Source organism: Vitis riparia, chromosome 12, assembly GCF_004353265.1.
Source record: "Vitis riparia cultivar Riparia Gloire de Montpellier isolate 1030 chromosome 12, EGFV_Vit.rip_1.0, whole genome shotgun sequence".
Classification (NCBI taxonomy): Eukaryota; Viridiplantae; Streptophyta; class Magnoliopsida; order Vitales; family Vitaceae; genus Vitis; species Vitis riparia.
In genome coordinates, this window is record NC_048442.1 from 6253139 (window position 1) to 6273466 (window position 20328).

A 20328-nucleotide genomic window follows, 5' to 3' on the forward strand; every position below is an offset into this window, starting at 1 on the left:
ATTTTGAAGAAAATTTATTTGATGTCGGGCCCCCACCATAGCCCGTTTATTTTTGTATGAATTAATTTCGTAAATTCTATCACCAAGAATTACGAAAAATAAATTCACACCTATTTTAAAACATTTTTAAAAACGAGGAAAATGTGAAAAAGACTTGCCGAAGAGAAAATGGCAATCTATTTTATTGAAAAACGGATTTTTGGAACCTAAGAAAAATGTTAAGGATGGGAAAATTTGAAAAAGTTAAAGCTATTTGAAACTGGGATTTAGGAAATTTATTTTTGAAGTCAAAAGGAAGGAATTAGGGAGGATGACACGCGGCCTTAAGGTGGCCATGCAAAGGGTCTTGTGCACTGGTGATGCCAACAACTGAGAAGGTCCAGATGACTGCTGTGGGTTTGGATGACACAAAAAGATCTCTCCAACTCTTTCTGCATGAGTACTTGCTGCTGTTCGATGAGTTCCAGTAACTCAACCCTCCTCAACAGTGCCGCCACCTTCTCACGTTCTTCTTCTATATCAGCCTGTGCTTTAACCAGGGCAGCACTCTTCATCTCCAACTTGTTCATGAGATGAGAGATATTCTCTTCCCTCTCTTTGTTTTGCAGGGCCATTTCATCCTTTTCACTAGCAAGCTTTAATTGAGCCTCTGAAAGCCCCAATTTCAACACCAATGCCATCAAAGAAGCCTCCTCACTCTGCAACTTCAACTGCACAAGTGAAGAATAGCAACCTTCCAATTCCATGCTGAGCTCCTTTATAACCGCATCTTTACTCTCCACTTTTGACCTATAGTCACTCAAGTCCCCTGTCAATTTTTCCAGTTGAGAGCTCCATTCAGCTTCTTTGGCTCTGAGATTTGAAGAACAATCTCTGTGCATGTGCTCCAAACTTTCAACCTTGTTTTGAAGCCCTTCTAGAGAAGACGCTCCCGATTCATGAATCTGCTGTTCCTGTAATTCTTCAAGTGACGTTTGCAACTCTTGATTATCTTTCTCCGATTTTGTTGCTCTCAGTTTCAGCTCCTCATTCTGTGACTTCAACTGCATTATTGAAGAATGGCAACCTTCCAACTCCAAGCCAAGCTCCTTTATATCTACATCTTTACTCTCTAGCTTCAACATGTAGTCATTCAAGTCACTAGTCAATTTTTCCTGTTGGGAGCTCCATTGAGCTTCTTTGGCTCTGAGATTTTCCTAACAGTCTCGGTGCATGTGCTCCAAACTTTTGAGCTTGTTGCGCAACTTTGCCAGAGATGAAGAAGCTCCTGCTCCATGAATCCGTTCTTCCTGGAGTTCTTTGAGTGATATCAGCAGGTCCTGATTCTCTTGCTCTAGTTTCCTTGCTCTGAAATCTGCTTCTTTGTAGATTGTTTCTTTTGTGCTCAGTGAATTTCTCAAAGCTGCAATTTCTTTATCTCTTTGAATGCTCAAGTGTTTGATCTTTGATTTTGCATCCTGACACTCAGAAAACACATTCTCAAAGCAAGTTTTAGATTCAGAAAGTTGAATTTCCAGATACTTCCTCTGTATTTCTTCCTGAGCTAGAGCTTGGTTGCGCATCCGTAATTGTCTTTGAAGGCCTTCAGAGATTCGGGTTTGAGAATCCAATTTTGACTGCATGGCACAGATCTTGTCCAGCAATGTAGATATCTCCTGTTCCCACTCTTTCTTACTTGTCCAGAATTGGTTTCGAAGCTTTTCGTGAGCTTCCTCAAGATGGTTGAACTGCTCCTTCTTCCATTTGAGCTGATCTTCAATCCTCCTGTATTGCTCCTCTGATTTGACTAACATATCATCTCTCTGTCTTCTCTCTCTCTCTCCCACTTCGATACAAGGCTTGAGGATGTCACCATGTCGGATATACAGCATTTCCCAAAGATTTGCTCATCTCGAAACCTTTCTCATCCAGTACAAATCCATGTGTAATAACACTGGAGTATTGAGTTTTTCCCTTCGTAGAAACACTGGTTAGCAAAGAACTTTGAAACCACTGTACCTTCAAGATACAAATCTGCAGGACAACTAAGATCATTTCTGCCATCCAACACAGCAACCCAAGAAGAACCTGGGTCAAACCAAACGTCCATGGTATCAGTCCCCTTTCCCTAGTCTTTAACAGTTCCTTGTATTGCTCAGCTTCTTTGAGAATCTTGTGGCTCAGGAAGACACTCAGACATAGGATATCTACCCCAATAGCCTCATAGAGAGCCGACGTGACGTTAATAAAGGAAATTCTCTAGGTCAACGAACCTGAAGTCACATCCCCATCCTCTTCATTCCTTAGCCTCTCTTCGTACAACACATGTATTAATATTCTCCACTAGCTCCTCTGTGCCTCTGTCGCCTTCTTGAAGCTGTACATGAGACTCCTATTTTCTGTTTCGATGCTTTCCCGGTTCAGAATGAACCAACAGTTGAATCGCCACCACCCATCTCTGCTTATGCTGAAATAAGCCATGCATACCATGCAAAGGGAGGAATGGGCGAGCTAGCAAAGGGAGCGGGCGGTGATGACTGTGGGCTAAGTGTCTTAGCCAAGAAACCGGGTGAAACAGGCTGGGCATAATGAGTATGGATGATGGGATGAAGAGAGAGAAAAGGTGGCAGTATGGAGTGAGCAGTAAGAAATGGGTATCAGAGATCAAGGAAATGGGAAAAGGATGAGCATGAACTGTAGTAGGCATGGTGGGTGTGAGATATGGGTACAGAGGTTAGGTGGACTGGGTATGTTGAATATAGAGAGAGAAAGTGGTGAAGGCTATAGAAGATGAGCAACATGGGTATGCATGGAGAAAGGTGGTGATGCAACCATAAATTCATGCATGATGGTCTTCATACACTTGGGGGAATGGTTGAAACGAACCGGATGGCAGGCAAGTTAACAGGCAGGTAGAGGGCATACAGTCAAACAGTGAAACCCAGTCTTTAATTTCACTCATAATCTACCAAAAGAGGCTCTAGAGGTACAGTTCCCACGATCTGAATCGACCCCACCACTGACCACCTGGAAGATAAGAAAAACTTGGGGCCCAATGCAGTCATTAGCACGCTTTCTGATTCAGCCAGGACACCGTTCCATGATCTTTTGTTCAGTTGTATAATGGCCTTTAGCAAAATTGTTGTTGGTGACTTCCTGGCTAAGGATGGATCATTCTGGACTGAAAGGTAAGGGATGAGCATTTCGTGGCTGGGTTGGTGCTGCGAGCATGGGTATTAAACCTTGTGATGAGGCCATTGTTACTGGATTTCTGGCATGAATCACCAAAACAGTGATCAAACCATCAGATTCTGGCTTCACAGGGTTGCCTGAGACGTCCTTACATGCTGTAATGATGCTGAAAAATCTGTTTTCTCCCAAATATATATCAAAGAACCTTCCAAATGATTGACCATAGCTGGGACTTGGCTCATAATAGTCGTCATGAAACAAATCAAAAACATTACAGCCGGTTGTCATCACAAGCTTCTCATTGCCCTATTGTGACTAACAGCCATATTTACTTGCTGTATCATCTCATACTCTCCCTTTTATAACCAAAACTGAGCACCCTCTTCAACCTGTATAACCTTTTATCTACGCACCCTAGCGACCAAAACCTTGGAGATGGCAGACTGTACAGGATAATAATGCATGGCTTTCTCAATATGTGAACGTTGTATTTCCGATCAGAAATCCCCATAAACTGAACCCCCAGCTCTGATATTCAGCATCATCAAACGTACCAGTAACAGGGAAACAAAATGGAAGTAAAAGGAGCCAAAACAAAAACAGGGGAGAAAATGAAGAAAAACAGGGTGAGCTTGAGAGAAAATAGTACCATTAAACCCAACCCCATTTTATGAAAATCAAGGAGCTTAAGAAAACTGGTGGGAAAGTCTGTGTGATCTCAAACATAGAAAACAGGTAGTATAATCGTCATGCAACTCATGCAAGAAGAAGCAAAGACCGAGCAAAAAGAGAATGAGAAGCAGGTTTAACATGTTAGATGATTAAAACAAACATCTCAAACGTCATAAAGAAACATGGTATGACTAAAAATGAAGTTAAACAAGATAACAGTGAAGAACTTGAGCTGCGAAATGATCAAACCTGAATGCCTCCTTTGAAGCCGAAACACTTGATTCTCCCGGAGCTGTAAACCCTCTAGAATGGCAGTCAAGCTTCCCTTCTCTGTAACTAGTAACCTCCTCCAAAGAATACTCTCCAGCTCTTTTCTCCAAAAGCGGCCAAAACCTCCTCACTCTGTAACTAGTAACCTCCCCAGAAAATGTCTCTCCTCTACAGCTAATCTCCTCTCAGCCTTCCCTCTCAAGCTCTCTGCCCCTCAATAACAGCCCTCAAAACTCTCTCAAGATATCTCACTGAAAACGGCCAGGAAGACCTCTCTCCCGGCAACCCAAAAGCACCCAAAACTACCTATTCTCTCTAAAACCCCCCCCCCCCCCCCCCCCAGAAGAAGAGCCCCTCCTAATAACCAAACCAAAAAGTCCCCTAACCAAAAGCTCCCTGCCTCTTTTTCTTTTCTTTCTTTCTCCTCTCTCCCGGATTTGCCCTCCTAACAGCCTCTGCAGAAAACCACCCCAAAAAGCACTCCACCCTACAGCTGCCAGCCTCCACTCACCTCTACATGCAGCTGGCAACGCCCTCACAGCAAAAATCAAATACGCTCCTCCTTCTAGAACCTTCCTCCAAGTGTCCAGCTTTCATTGGCTAACAAAGCCACTAGCCTGATACCTCACCAACCAGTTCGGGAGTGACACGTGACCATCCCAGATGATGACACTTGTCATAATCAGGCTGTAGAGATGTCTCCCCAAAATGGGGGTCTACACATAGGTTGGGTCTTTATGAGGGGAGATCCTCCACCATGTTTAGCTAACTTGATGTGATATGAAGAAGATAAGCATGGAGGTGGAGAATTCACAAGAGAAGTAGCAATAACCTAAGAAAACTTTGATTGGTTTATTTATGTTTTTATGTTTGAATTAGTAGGAAGAAATTCTTTGTATAGTTTGACTTATAGTTGGTACAATAAATGCTTACTAAGTTACTAGTGATTCTTGAAAATACCTTAATCACTAGTTAACTTGATTTGATCTATTGTTAACGAGTCTAAAGGTTGAATGTGCAGCATAGATGGGGTTTGAGAATGCTTAAATTGAAAATTAAACTAACCAACATATTTAATTGGTTTAAGAGATATTTTCCAAAGTAAAAAAATCAAGTTGTTGATGAAATCTGGTCTTCAAATTTAATTTGGTCTCAAATCAACTTTGATTTTATACCTGTGATCATAGGTTTTTTTTATCTCTTCATGAATTTAACACTAGATTGTGAAATTCTTTGGAAGTTTTCATTTTAATTTTTAATCTTTTTAGATAGTTTAGATAATCATTAGTTAATCCTCACTTGTATTCATTTAAATTAAGTTTTCATGTACATTTAGCACCCAGTACATTAGTTTAACTTAAATAACTAAGCATATTAGTATTAATCTCAAAGGATAACAATCCAAACACTACAAGCTATAGTGATCCTATTTCCGGTTTTTCTTAGAGCAAGATTTCTACATACTTAGGCTTTAACATATACAAATATAGATAACTAATCAATTCCATTGCTTGAAAATCATGATAACGTGTGTATGAAAATGATATGGAGGCATTACTAGGGTTCTAATGGTCTTCCTAAGTCTTATTACCCCATCACACACCCACACCCATGTTCCAACTAAACCTTATGATTTAGTTGGTGTAGATGAACTATTCAAAAATACTATTACAATGTCATGATTCCATGCTAGTACAGAGGAAACATTGGGTTAACCTAAGCAACTATTAGATCTAAATAAACACAAACATACACATATTATGACATAAAACCATTTTGTAAATCTTTGGATGAAAACACCTAATTTGGATTTACAACAATCAAACATAACTCAATAAAAACATATTTGCCACATGAATTCTCTACCGAAATCAATAAGCCTACAAACTCAATACACTATGCATCTAGTATACTATGATTATAAATCTAGGATCATGGAAATGGTCAAATCAAAACGTATGATGCCAAAGCCTTGAGTCGACCCTTTCAAAATTGAGAACTACTTGCTATCTAACCTACTGGTCATGCTTACACTCTAAATGACAATCTGTTAGTGAAGCATCTAGTAAGTGATCCTCTTTAACACACTAATTGCAGACTCATACCACCCATAAGACCAAGTTAGGCCATACTACCAATGTAGCAATTATGTGTAACAATTTACTAAGTTGTTTACCCAATTCCACTTGCAATTGTGAGTAACATTTTGGCTTGGACATTACAAATAACCATGAACTCATTGTGCATATTTTGCATTATGCATTATGGTGTCTATAATCCAAACCCTAAATGTACACTATTTGTGTACTAAGAGAGATACAATTTAATCAAATTTTGAGCAATGATTCTCATAACGTACCAATACGCTATCAAGATAAAATGCCTCTTGAGTGGCTTTTTAGGCATATAATGCCAACAAACACTATAATCAACAACCACAAGGGTTGATGTATGTCTATGGTGTCATTTATCAATTGTTTAAGTTAAATAGACATTGAGGGAATTAAATAAGGATTAGAGAATGCTAAGATCTGTTTCTCTAAGTGGAGTTCTCTCTTTTTATAAGTTATGGTACCTCATCCTTTTACTTTGTCCATAGCGTCTATGCCTTTACTAACTCATTCTTATGAACTAAGTTAATGTCTTATTTGTTTTCATTGCAATGTATGCCAATCCACATTCTTTCTTCAGACATAAATATTCTCATATGACATGAAAAGTCTTCATAAAAAATGTTGGTTAACTCATAAGTTTATAAAATATTTACTTATAAAGTTTTACACCATCGAAGAGATACTATGTTGAAGTTTTATACCTTTGACTACTTTGTTAATATCGTAATCTCTTTATAAGAAAATATCTTATTTGTACCCACTGAATTTACAATCTCAATCATTAAAAGTGTATAATAAAATTTAAGATATTGAATCAAGATAAAAATATATGAAATTAATGTATAAATAAATGAGATCAAATATAAACAAAACGAGACTAACATACAAAATAAGACCGAACGACAAATGAATGAGACACAAATAACGTATAACATAATAATATCAAATTGTATATATGATATACTGTAATTAGTTTCATTCTTCAATAAGTACCAATTTCGATATTGTATTGGGACCTCCTTCATATGCGGTTATGGGTTGGAAATGAGATTAGAAGAGGAAATTCCATGTAATTAATCACACCTCGCAAACATTTTGGAGGGGTCATTTCCCACATCGAGGACATTGTTGTGTGAGCCATTCAAGAGAGGACCAGGTAACCACCCCCATCACCCACCCCCAAACCCCTATAATTAAAAAGAAAAGTCAATTTGGCATTAAAAAAAGAAACCGAAGCGAAACCAATAGACACACTCCAAACAGAGATCTCTCATCATTCAATCCATTGTTTCCCCAAAGCCAAAAGAAAGGCATTTTCACTGCTTCTTCAATCTCACAGTAATAATATCTTAAGACTTTGGCAGAGGCACAATACACAAGGTTGAAGATTTACACAGAGAAAAAACCCAGACCGAGAGAGAAGGAAGATGAAGATGAATGGGTCTGGTCTTGTGTTGAGGCTGCTATTGTTGTTGTGTATCAGTGATCTTCTGATTCCCATGTCCCAAGCCATCTGGCTGAGCATTCCCTCTTCAGGAACCAAGTGCGTCTCCGAAGAAATCCAGAACAACGTCGTCGTTTTGGCCGATTACCTCGTCATCCCAGACGACCATACCCATTCCAGCCCCACCATCTCCATCAAGGTTTGTTTTTCTTTGCCCCCAGTTTACCCCCTTTCGTCCATCTTCAAATTCGTCTTTGACCCTGTTTGGTTGTAGAGAAAACCAGGGAAATGAAATTAATTTTGGGATCTTGTGATACAATTATGATTCAAGGGTTTGATTTGTTTTTATTTTTCTGCTTTTTTTCTTGGCTGCCGAAGGCAGTTCTGATCTGGATTTTTCCCTTTTCATGTGATTGGAGAGTTTTAGGAATGTGGTGCAATAGGAAACGCATAAATTTTTTTTACCTTTTACAACATTGAAAACTTCATGAAAGGAAAAAGTATGAAAGAAGAGATTGTTGTAATCTTGTTTGTGTTTGCTGTTGTTTTGAGAATCTTAAGTATATTTTTGCGATTCAAGGTGGATTATCTTTAATAAATTAGGGTTTTGGTTTTAGATTGGAGGCTAGCCTTTTGGGTTCAAACACTAAAGAATTTGGAGATTGGAGGTTCAAGGAGGAAGAACTTCTAGGGTTCTTAAAATCAAAATTAAGTGGGGTAGACTCACACACCTATTGACCTAAAAAGGTCCTCCCTGATGTCTTTTCTTCACAATCATTCATTACATCACTTATGTAGACTATCAATAATCGGGTTTCTATTTGCCCCTATTTTGATTGCTCTTGTGGGTGGCTTTGATGTTTTAATCAACTCTCTCATTTTATGAGAGAAATATTATTAAACCAGCTTTAGTAGCCGAAAGCACAGCCTATTGGTTTGGAGGAAAGTGGTAATAAAAGCACCTAGTTTATTACTATCTAGGTGTTTTGAAATTCTTCTTCTTTTTCCTTCAAGATTAATTTTGATGGGCAATCAAGGTTTGCTAGGGATTGGAGCCTTTTGTAGGGGCCATATTGGAAATATTGCATTGCTTTGTGCAGAGTTACAGTGAAATGACAAGATTATGACTTTTACATGGGAATTTGAAAGTGAGTGTTGAGAGCAGTTTTGGATCCAACCGTAATGGAGGGTGACATACTCCAATATGGAGTACTTTATTGATCTTTAAAGTTAGGGCCTTGGAAATGGCGTAGAGAACTTATTATGTTTTGATCAAGGTTGCCCGAGAAAAATAATTGATAAAACTATAAATATGCCTGGAGGTGTCCTGCTTTGTTAAGAACCATCAACAGTGTCTTTGATCCAGGTTGCACAAGGAAAATGTTTGATAAAAATAAGTATATTGAATTAAGGAGATGGCTCCTTTATTATGAAGTTATATGGGATGAGAGCATTGAAGTGAGGATTAGATTCTCTCTCTATATGCTCTATCGAAGGTGCAATCTTTGTGGCATTTGATTTTTGCTCTCTTTGGAGTTCAGTGGGTGATGCACTCCACTATTAGGGGTGTTCTATTGAGCTGGTGTGGAATATCTGTTGGTAAAAAGAGAAAGAAAGTTTGGAAGGCTGCTCCTTTATGCTTGTTTTGGACCATTTTGAGGGAGATAAATAGGAGAGCCTTTGATAATTGTGAAAGCATGGGTCATTTAATTGGAAATTCTTTTTTGTACTTACTTTGAGAGTGGGTCAGATTGTATAGTGGGTCGTTTGATAGACTTGGTAGATTGGATAGGCTCTATGTAAAGCGCGGTTGCAGTTTTTTGGGTCTTCACACTTTTTTTGATTGTTGGGTGTCTTTGCATACACTGTGTATACCTTTTTCCTTTAATACACTCTTTCTTACCTATCAAAAAAAAAATTACGTGGGTGAGGGAAATTGATGGGAGGAAAACATACAAAAGGAATGTAAAGATTGTTGGGATTTCCCTTGTGCTAATCACTATTTTGTGAATCTTATGTGGTATATTTTACATTAGCATCAAATCTCTCTGGTGGTTAGTATTTGTTACAGATTTGGTAAATAAGGTTGTGTTGTTTTCCAATGTAGTATTTTATTGATCATTAAAATCCATGCATTGGAAATGTTTAGAATTGTTGTTACTTGGGTTCCTCCTCAAGAATTTGCAGGCAGATTTCTTCCTGGAAAAGGGAGCATCATAAGGGAATGTTATAATGGATCAATTATGCCGTTGTAGTCGGAGACTTTGCATCTCTTCTTCTTCTTATTCCATATTATCAGGCCTCCCTTTGTTTTCTAATAAATTTTCAGTTTTTATAAGGATTATATTTTTCTTGGCTGGGTTCCTCCTTGAGAATATGGAGTCAGATCCCTTCTTCCAAATCTTCGAGCCTCCCTCTCTTTTTATAAAAAATTTTGACCTTTTATAAGGATTAGAATTCAGTTACTTGGGTTCCTCCTTGTGAATTTGGATTTAGATTCCTTCTAAGAAAAGGGAGCAATAATTAGGAAAAGCTACAATGAATCTACTATGCCTTCATAGTTGGAAGCTTTTTATCTTCTCCTTCCAAATTATCAAGCCTCCCCTTTTTTTAATGCCATTGCTTCTTCTTCTTCCAAGGCATCAAGTCATCCTTTTTTCAATAAAAATTTCACTTTTTACAAGGAAAAAAGCATTACAATATAACGTCTTCTTCTTCTTCTTCCAAATTATCAATCCCCCCTCATTTTTTTCTGAAACATTTCACTTTTTAGAAGGAAACAAGCATTATGGCAGAATCCCATGAAAGTCACTCTTTCTTCTTCTTTCAAATTATCAAGCATTCCTCTTTAGGTGCAATTTTCACTTTTTATAGGGAAAAGAACATTATAATATAAAGAAACACCATGAAAATCACTATCTCCTTGAAGAAACATCTGACAAGCATAGGACACCTATAGAATGAAGTTTGCAATCTACACACAAATTTAAAACTGTGGTCGTGAGCCTGGTTCCTCACTTGAGAAGAGAAGAGAAGGAAAGTTCATTAAATTTCTTGTTGTTGCATGGGAGAATGTATGTAAATGAGAGGTGAGCCAGCTTAGTAATCAGGGTTTGACCCATTGGGCATTGAATAAAAGGAGCTGTTAGGCATTTATCTGGAGGGCTCAATCAGCTTAGCCCTGGCACCAAAAGGGCTAGATCGGATTGTGGTGGAGAGAATTTGGTTTGGGTTTCTCTTGTCTCTCCTGTGAGAGCAGCCACAATTGAAGGATCTGGTGCTGAGGGTAAGAAACATTGAACCAAGCATGGAGAAGTAGCTTTGCTTCACTAAATGGAGCTGGTAGTGGTTGTTCAGCCTCCTAAATTGTGATCGAAGTTTTCTGGTTTCAAAAGGCAGCATTAAGGAAAAAGTAAGTTGTCAAAGCGGGTCCTTAGTAAGGTGAGGGTTTTGGAAAATCTTCGGGGCTTCCTTTTGAAGGGTTTGAAGTTGCAGGCATCAAGACTGTTTAAGCTTTTAAGATTAGATGGGGGCATGTGGGAAATAATATAGCATAAGAAAAAGGCATTTTAGGTTGAGCTCAAGAAAGATAAGGAATTGCACATGCCCACATGGTTAACTATGATGGTAAAGGAAGCCGAGGTATTGATAGTAAAGGGATGGTGGGAGAAAAGGATTGGGCAATATTTAATATCCTCCCTAAGCTTAGAATTATCCTACAGAATATGAGGGTCTTCAATGACGAGTCCAAAAAGATGGGTAGTCAAATCTTTTCTTTGTGTTTAAAATGCTAATTTGGTGTGCTTGTGGGAAACCAAGTGTTGGGATATCCATTAATGCTACAGGTTTATGAATCTTTTTTTTTTTTTTTTTTTTTGTGTGTAACTGAAGGTAGTAGAACCCTTAGATTCTTCTTTTTGAAGCTGATTAACGTAATCATCATGACAACTAATGTCTGTATTGCCTCGTTTCTTGTATTAGATGAAATATCATACAGAACCAGGGTCTTAGATTTGTTTGGAGTAGTCTTTATCCCCAAGGAAAATTACAAGTTGTTTGAGTTTTTAAAAAATAGTTACATGACAATGTAATCTTAGCAAGTATGGCAGCCACTCCATTGGGTTCTTAGCAAGTATTCCAGCCACTTCATTGGGTTCTTAGCAGGTGCGGCAACTACTCCATTGGGGTTACTCCAAGGGATGAAAAACACAAATATACTTGGAACTTCCTCTCAAAATTAAGCACTATTCTGCATCATAGTAGATTTGCTATCGGTTCTAGTTTTTCGTTAAATTTGAGCAAAAATTTTCAATACAGTAAATCAAATTTAGTGGCAGTGTAGGGTTGAGAATCATGCTTCAGATGTAAAAAAACAGTATAATTTGGAAGCTTGCCAGGAAGTTCACTTTAAAATGTCATCATTGGTGCTGCTTCTCCCTTTTATTCTTCTTGCTTCTGTTTTCCCTTTTCTTATACTTTCATCATTCACGCATTTTGTTGTTAATGTTTGTTCATCCTACTTCAGGGTACTATACTTGGTATTCAAATTGCACCATGAATATATGAAAAGCTTGTTTCTTTTATCACGAACAACAGTTATTGTTAAGATTTGCTAACTAATGATTGCTACATTTAGCTGATCCAATGATTGCTACACTACTTGTAGTCAATAGTTAAAAAATTTATGATTCTACAATTTTTTATCGTGTCACTTAAATGACCTTGTAAATTTATATATATATTCTAGATGTTAGATGCTTGTTCACCATTCCTTTACATATTCACACGTTCTGAGAGCTTCTTTTAACAGTCTGTATGCTATTCCTCAGGCCTCCTAGTCCTTCACTTTGTCCTGTTGTCTATGTGCTCTAGTAACTCTGTGCCTAAATCTCATTTCAGAAACTTGTTCCCTTGTTTAAATTGCTTTTCCACTTTATTAATGCTTAAATTGCCGGTGTTCTAAATTGTATAGCTTGTCGGAGTTCTTAATTGTACCGCTTGCAGGTGTTCTTAATTGTACAGTTTATTTGATCTATCTCACCCTGTGTTCAGGACCCCCAACAATGATAATTTCTTCAAGGATGTTTTTTTTGTTCTTGTTCCCAAATTTGACTATATGGGTCTTAGAAACAAAAGGAAGGTGTCAAGCTACAAATTTTCCTAAAAGTTTAAAAATGTTTTAAAAGGCTAAAGGTGGTCTTGAAGTGGTTTGCCTAAATGAGGCAAGGCAAAAGGCTCAAGGTTGAATGAGGTGTAAGCCTCAACTTAAACAAATAAATAATAAAAAATTATCAAAAAAAAAAACTCATAAAATCACAATAAAATTGAAGAATTAAAAAGACATAAACTTCATAATATTAAAATTAATTATTTTTCATTGTTAATAGTTCTAATTCAGTTCCCCTTTTTTACATAAAATTTAGCTCTCTCACATGGTTTTACCAATAATTTCAACATTACTATTACTATCACTGGCATCCTCCAAAAAAATATAATCATATCCAATTGTTATATCATCTTCCCCAATGGTGTTAATCTCCACTCATTCTTCTTCTTTGTCTACCAATTATAGTGGTATCTTTTTTTATCTATCAATAATTAGATTATATATGAGATCAACCACTAGGACAATCACCAATTCCCTTATTCTTCTCAATCTCTCTTTTTCCCTTCCATTTAAAATGTTCATTGAAAGTCAATTAAACCCTTATTTTGTAAAAGGTTTAACCAAGTAGGGACCCAATACAAAATTCAAGAAATTTATATCAGAAGTCCACAAAAGGAATAGATGATAGAACCCATTAAAATTCATTGAATATTGAGATTTGAGTCTCTTATAAAATATATACCAAAAGCCTATAAAGGCTGAAAATCCTTTGGATATTTGAGGCTTAGGCCAAAAACCCTTTGGATGTTTGAGGCTTAGGCTTCAACAGCCTTGAGGCTATAGCCTCAAAGCTATAAGCCCCGGGGTGAGGCTTAAGCCTCAATTACCATAACTGAGGCTATAGCCTTAAGGATAATTTGTGGAGCCTTGCCTTGAGGTAAGCCTCAATAGCCTTTTAAAGCTTTTTTTTTTTTTTTTGATAGGCAAATTTTTGTCCTCATTGGGACTTAAACTTGAAACCTCCCAAAAACGCTCCCCATCACTTTACCACTTGAGCCAAGCCTCCAGGGCTCGATAGCCTTTTTAAACATGGGACTTTAAGCCATTAGGTAAGCCAATAATATATATCAAGCTTTATTTAATGTATTTGGGTTTAGGTCATTTCATCTCTCCTCATTGGCGACCTTCTTTTTGGGCTTGCATGTGGACGCAATAAATTAGGGCAAATAAATATGCAATGAAGTTTCAAATCATGATTTCCCAACAAATCAGGTTCTGATACATTTGAGTGCCTTTAGATGTTGAGATCATGTGCACATATTTGTTATGCATCTATCGATATAGTCATTAATCATTATTCCTCTATTTTCATTTATTTATTTATTTACTTTGATAGGCAAAGAGAAAAAGTAGCAATAAATAGAACACCAAGAAAGGGCACCATCATAGTTTTAAAAAGCGCAAGCCACACCTAAGGTGTGAAAGTTTCCTACAACTTAAGTGCAAGGTGCAATATAAGACGCATGTCTAAGCGAAATAAAATATTACTTATGATGCATATCAATTTATAAAATATGATTTAATGATAAAAAAAATTATAAAATATGATCCAAAATATAATCCAATCAATAAAAAAATTTATGATTCCTAACATTAAAAAAAAAAAAAAAGTAATGAAATTATATAAATTTCAATATACAATTAGAAATTTCAAGAATAAAATATTTAAAAAGAAAAAAATAGAATAGAATAGACAAGGTATACCTCTCCAACAAGGCACATGCCTTGGCAAGCAAGGTGATATAACTAAGTAGTGGTAGCACCTTTGGTCAAGCGTGCTTTAAGCATGCCGTTTGAACTATGGGTGCCATCTAAGAAAACAGAGATATATGTTGCATACATTTTTATATGTAAATATAAACCAATTTTTGGGTTTTATTCACACAAAAATAATTTAATTTTAGTACTTAAATTGGTTTATATTTGGACTCAAAATAACATAATCTTGATATTCATCCAAGCATGTAAACAGGCCAGCTTGGGCTGCCCTTAACAAGGTCCAGGCAGGTCCTTGGATTGGGCTGGGAATTTAATTTTTTTTTATGATTATGTCAATTTTTTTTTTAATTTTTTTGCAAGAGTTCAAATCCTATCTCAGGCATAATATTTGTGGATTGTTTGGGGCTTTAATGCTTGGGCTGAGCTAGGGCTTTAAACAATTAGTAGTCTAAGCCTGGCCCTAGATGGATTGAGCTGGGCTTAGGTCAGGCTTTAGCCTAAAATTTTCAGGTGTGTTATGGTTGGGCTTTTGGCCAACAAGCCAAATTTACATCCCTACATTCATCCACCATTTTATAGATAATAAATTATGTTGTATGATCATAATTTGTATGTTGTTGGTAGGAAGTATTCTGGTAGCTACTAAGATGCTATGGTGGAGTAGCCAGTCAGTTGTTTCTCCTGAGAAGTTCCTGGTTTAAAGTTTCTATAAATACATTTCATGGTTTTCTTGACATAGTGTCCTGGACTGCAGCCTGATTCACAAATTCAAATCTGGGATCTGCAATTTCAGTTCAAATTCACTCTATGCCATATAATGCTAATCTTTGTCCTAATCCACCTCCTATTTAATTGGATTAGTTTACTAATAGTGGAGCTGTCTTTGAAGTGCTTGATCCTCACTTAACTTGCCCCCTGACCTCTTATGTTGTTCAGTGCTCCTTTGGCTGCATACAAACATATTGTTTTTGGTTGGATATTTACTTGGGCTCCAGATTTCTGGGAACCATTTACCTCTTTCTTTTTTAATTATCATGAGTACACTGTTATTTTGGAGGGAGATGAATGGAGAATTGTTATAATATAATAGGCGTTGGCTTGATTCTATGCTTGAATTATTAAGGGATTGCTTGTCTTTCTGTCTGAAGCCTTAATTTTTGGATGTTTATGTATATGTACCTTTTGTTTTTTTAAGTTAAATCTTATTTCAGATATATTTATTTTTTTCCTGAATACAAGAAGTCAACTTATAATTTTCTATCTGATAAATGACACTTTTGCCTCATTTGCTATTCAGATTTAAGACAATTGCCACCTATGTGTGCCTGAAGTCAACCTTAGGTGTACATGCCTCCTCTTGGTTTCAGTGTCATAGGAGTTCGACTTTATTCTTGTTTATGATATAGGAGATGGATATTAGTGCTGTTCCTTTTTCCCAGGCAAGAACATTGCTGGCTCTCCTTGAGTTTCACTTGGGCTGTTTTAAGTTCTGGGCTCTTAAGAAATGTAGGTCAGTTGAGATTAAGTTCCTCTCTATTGAGTCTTGAATTTGTTTTGTTAGTGGGGGTGGGTACCCAAATTGCAACTGAACATACTTTTAATTAAATTTGTGAGACAATATGTACCTTTGTGTTGGATTGGAATGGCTCAACATTGTCTCAGCTTACTAAAATAGTGCTCAATGTGCCTCTTATAGGTAACATCACCATATGGGAACAATCTACATCACAAGGAGAATGTGACTCATGGTCAGTTTGCATTTACAACTAGTGAGGCTGGCAACTACCTCGCCTGTTTCTGGGTCGATGGCCATAATCAAGGAGGCGGAGATGTAAGTGTCAACCTTGACTGGAAAACAGGAATTGGAGCAAAGGATTGGGAATCTGTTGCCAGGAAGGAGAAGATTGAGGTGACCTCTTCAAATTATTTTTTCCCATTTAATGTTATGGTACTTATAGTTAAAATGTTAATGTCCAACCACATTATGTGTGTTTTATTCAATTGAATCTTTTGATCAGTGCTTATTATCATTAAAAAAAAAGAAGGATATGGCATCCTACCTCATCAAGAATGAATGCTATATCACAAGGTTTCAAAAAAGTATTCTCTGAAATAAGGAATGGTTTCCTATGTCAAACAACATAACAGTTTTACATACCTCTGAAATTGGCATGTTACACCCTCCTATCTTTTAATTTCAACCGCAGAGCTTGTACTATAAATTAACGAAAATGGAGGATGCTGCTGAATTGTAGTAAATTTCTGATGATCCACGTTGGCTTCAAGTGTGTTGAAGGAAAAATTTAAGCTCTTCAAAATCAGTACAGCATTTAATTTTGAGGATGAGAATATGCAAACAGCACAAGCTCAATGTTTTAAACAGTGTTGATGATCGTGGATGTTTGCATTTGATCAGGTTTAGTATTACTAATTTCATGGATATTGTATGGAGTAGATTTCTCATTTTCTAATTTTGGGGAAAAAGGAGGATTTGGTGAGCAAAGTCTGGAACCAGTACCAATTTCGGAGTTTGTCAAGATTTCTTTAATGACCCAAAACTTTCATTCTACATCCTGGCTATTTGATAAATTTTCCTTTCATCATGCTTTCATCTAAAACCATTTTTGTCCTGTAGGGTGTTGAGCTTGAGTTGAGAAAACTTGAAGGAGCAGTGGAAGCCATCCATGAGAATCTACTCTATCTCAAGAGCCGGTAATTTTTATGGTTTTAGTTGGAACAGCATCTAATGTTTTTGCATTGCTAATCAATTAGATCATACCAGTTACCATTTTTCTCCCATTTTTTTGGACTTATACTCACAGAGAAGCAGAAATGAGGATGGTGAGCGAAAAAACAAATGCAAGAGTGGCATGGTACAGCATCATGTCATTGGGCGTCTGCATTGCAGTTTCAGCTTTGCAGTTATGGCACTTGAAGCGATTCTTCCAAAAGAAGAAGCTCATCTAGGTTCTTCTAATCTAACCGTGTTTCTTTATGAAAGAAGAAGTTCAGGAACTTCATTTATTTATTTATTTCTTCAACTTCTTCTTCTCATACTTTCTTTTCTTGATGCATAAGGAAATTTTTGGTACCATAAAGAACTTATATTTTTCCTTTCCACATCTGCTTAGACCAATACATAGTGACAATGAAGGTGATGATAACTTTGTTTGTCTCCTTTCTTTTCTTTGTCATTGTCTGGTTTTCAATTTGTACTTTATTTCCCAATAAGAAGGGTTGAGAGTGTCAGTTATTTATAGCAGGAGGTTTATAATGTTGGTCAGTAAGTTCTAAGCCAATTTGAATGTCAAGAATGATCATTTTAGGCAGCTCTTAATGTAATTAACTGTATGAAAGTGCAGTTCGATTGGTTTGGTATAGAGTGCATTTAGTAGTGATTTTAGAAAAAAACTTCAAGCGTTAGAAAGACTAAAAATACTTCTTAGAATCATTGTCAACCGCACTTTTAGTTTGATTAAATTTAATGTTTATTGCACATTTCATAGGTGTATGAAGATAGATTGAGGTTATAGCCCAACGTTAGACTGCACCCACCCACAGGTCGATCCAGTGTAAAGGCCCAGGGGGTCATATGCCACCCCCCACCTAAATTTCATCAGAACAAAAAAAAAAAAAATTCTAATGTATTATTATTATCCCATCAAATTTCTAAATAAATAAATTCTTATATATAGTTGGAGGTTTTCAAAAATTAAAGTGAACCCTAAAAATAAAAATTTAAATTTGAAGTTTTAAAATATAAAAAATAATTACTTTTCAAATATGACAAAAATTTAATTAAAAATATTATTTTTTAAGTTGATAAACAAATTCAAAGTTTAAATATTGAGATACTTAATATGTTAGTGATATTATTATATAATAAATAATTTGTAAATAAAATATTTATAATTTTTGATTGATTTAATATTAATTTGAAAAAGAATTTCAAATTTTATGGAAAATTATAAAATTTATTGAATTTTTAAAAAAATATTTTTATATAAAAAATTACTGAATTTTTTTTCTAACAAAATTTTTAATATAAAATTTAGTTGCTTAAACGATAAGAAGGACATCAGATTTTTAAATTTTATGGACAACTTTGCCCCCCTAAACTTTCTGGCTCTGCCACTGCCCACCCAACCGATATAGCCATTAGCCAGTTAAAGCAGTGGAGATGAGGATGATTTGTCTGTGAAGTTCCATGTGGAACGGCATTGGAGGAATATTATTGAGTGTTGTTGGGCTGAAATGGAGTGGTGGAATGGGAATTTCATTCCATAACTGGGTTATTCTGATGCCTGGCTGCCTCATGAAGACTTGGAATGGGATGAGAATTATCATGCTGGCTCCAAGCTCTGTATTCTTTCCCACCCATCAAGTTATTCTTATTCCCCTTTTGAGATCGGAAGTAGGAAAAAACCTAAGTTAGAAAAAAGTATCAATAATAAATAAATTTCTCATTTTTATTAAATTTTATATCTTACATTATTTTGGTTAATATGGAAGTAGAAGGTTTTTGTTTGGTTGTTAAGAAAATTTTGGAGAAGAGAAAATGAATTTTCATTTATTAATTTTTTAAGTCCTACTTTTTATCTTATTCTTTCAGAGGAAGGGAATAACAAATTGGGAGAAAAGAAAATAAATTTTAATATTATTATATATTGTTATGATTAAAAAAAAAAAAGGGGGCTTAGTTGTTGAAAAAATAAATATTGGAAAGTGATACTATTAAAAATATGTTTATTTTGTAATTTTATTTGTATCATTAAAAAACACTAAAATAATTGTGGAAATTAGGGTTTTTGGAGTTAGAGTGAATTGTTGTGTAGCCTAAATATGGAGAGAGTTCGGGTGGTCTTCGCGTAATGTTTAGTGAGCCTTTACGAGTCAACATGTAATGACCCGCACCCAACCATGTAAATATTGTCCGCTTTGGGCCCAAGGGGGCCCTCACGGCTTTAAAACGCGTCTACTTGGTTAAGAGGAGTCTCTACATATATAGCGCCAGGAACTTGCTCCCCTATCCGATGTGGGACATCACAAAAACCAAAGCGGACAATATCTACATGGTTGGGTGCGGGTCGCTACAAATGGTATCAGAGCCGATCCCCGACCTCGGTGTGGGGGTTTGTTTGGCTCCATAAGGGGTGTTTGTCTATTTGGTCCCGCAATCCCATGGGACACAACGAGGATGTTGTGTCTACATGGGGGGGTATTTGTGATGTCCCACATCGGATAGGGGAGCAAGTTCCTGGCGCTATATATGTAGAGACTCCTTTTAACCAAGTAGACGCGTTTTAAAGCCGTGAGGGCCCCCTTGGGCCCAAAGCGGACAATATCTACATGGTTGGGTGCGGGTCGTTACACAACATGTCGAGCCAACACAACCTAATTGAAAGTCGTGTTGTGTCATGTTGGCCGTGCCCCATGCAAGCCAAATAAGCAACCTAGTGCGACCAATCGTGTCATGTTGTGCAATGTTGATGGATTATGTCAATGGGCCATTTAGGTGAGTCACCTTGCTTTGTTAATATTTAATTTATTTTTTCAAGTCATTTTATTATTTTAGATTTTTTTTTTCATTATTAAGTGAATTTTTTTAAGATTTAAAGAATTTTAAATAATTAGAATTTTTTATTTTTTTATATCTATCAAGTTTGTAATTCTAAAATTTGTAGAAATTTTAAATTTTTGTTTCTAAAAATAGGAAAAAAAATATCATATTTTAATTTGTTTTTTATCATAATAACAATAAATTTTAAATG

The 20328-nt window shown here is 36.3% G+C and overlaps 1 protein-coding gene and 1 pseudogene across 1 annotated transcript; one reads left to right on the forward strand and one right to left on the reverse strand.

Moving 5' to 3' along the window:
- Positions 1–323: 323 nt before the first annotated feature.
- Positions 324–1871, reverse strand: LOC117925925 (annotated as a pseudogene).
- A 5567-nt stretch (positions 1872–7438) lies between these two features.
- LOC117927352 (transmembrane emp24 domain-containing protein p24delta3-like) lies at positions 7439–17816 on the forward strand. Its single transcript, XM_034846846.1, has 4 exons — positions 7439–7870; positions 16254–16466; positions 17193–17269; positions 17380–17816. Exons 1-4 carry the CDS (start codon positions 7655–7657, stop codon positions 17522–17524), a joined length of 651 nt encoding a protein of 216 aa, XP_034702737.1. The 5' UTR covers positions 7439–7654; the 3' UTR covers positions 17525–17816.
- The last annotated feature ends 2512 nt before the right edge of the window (positions 17817–20328 follow it).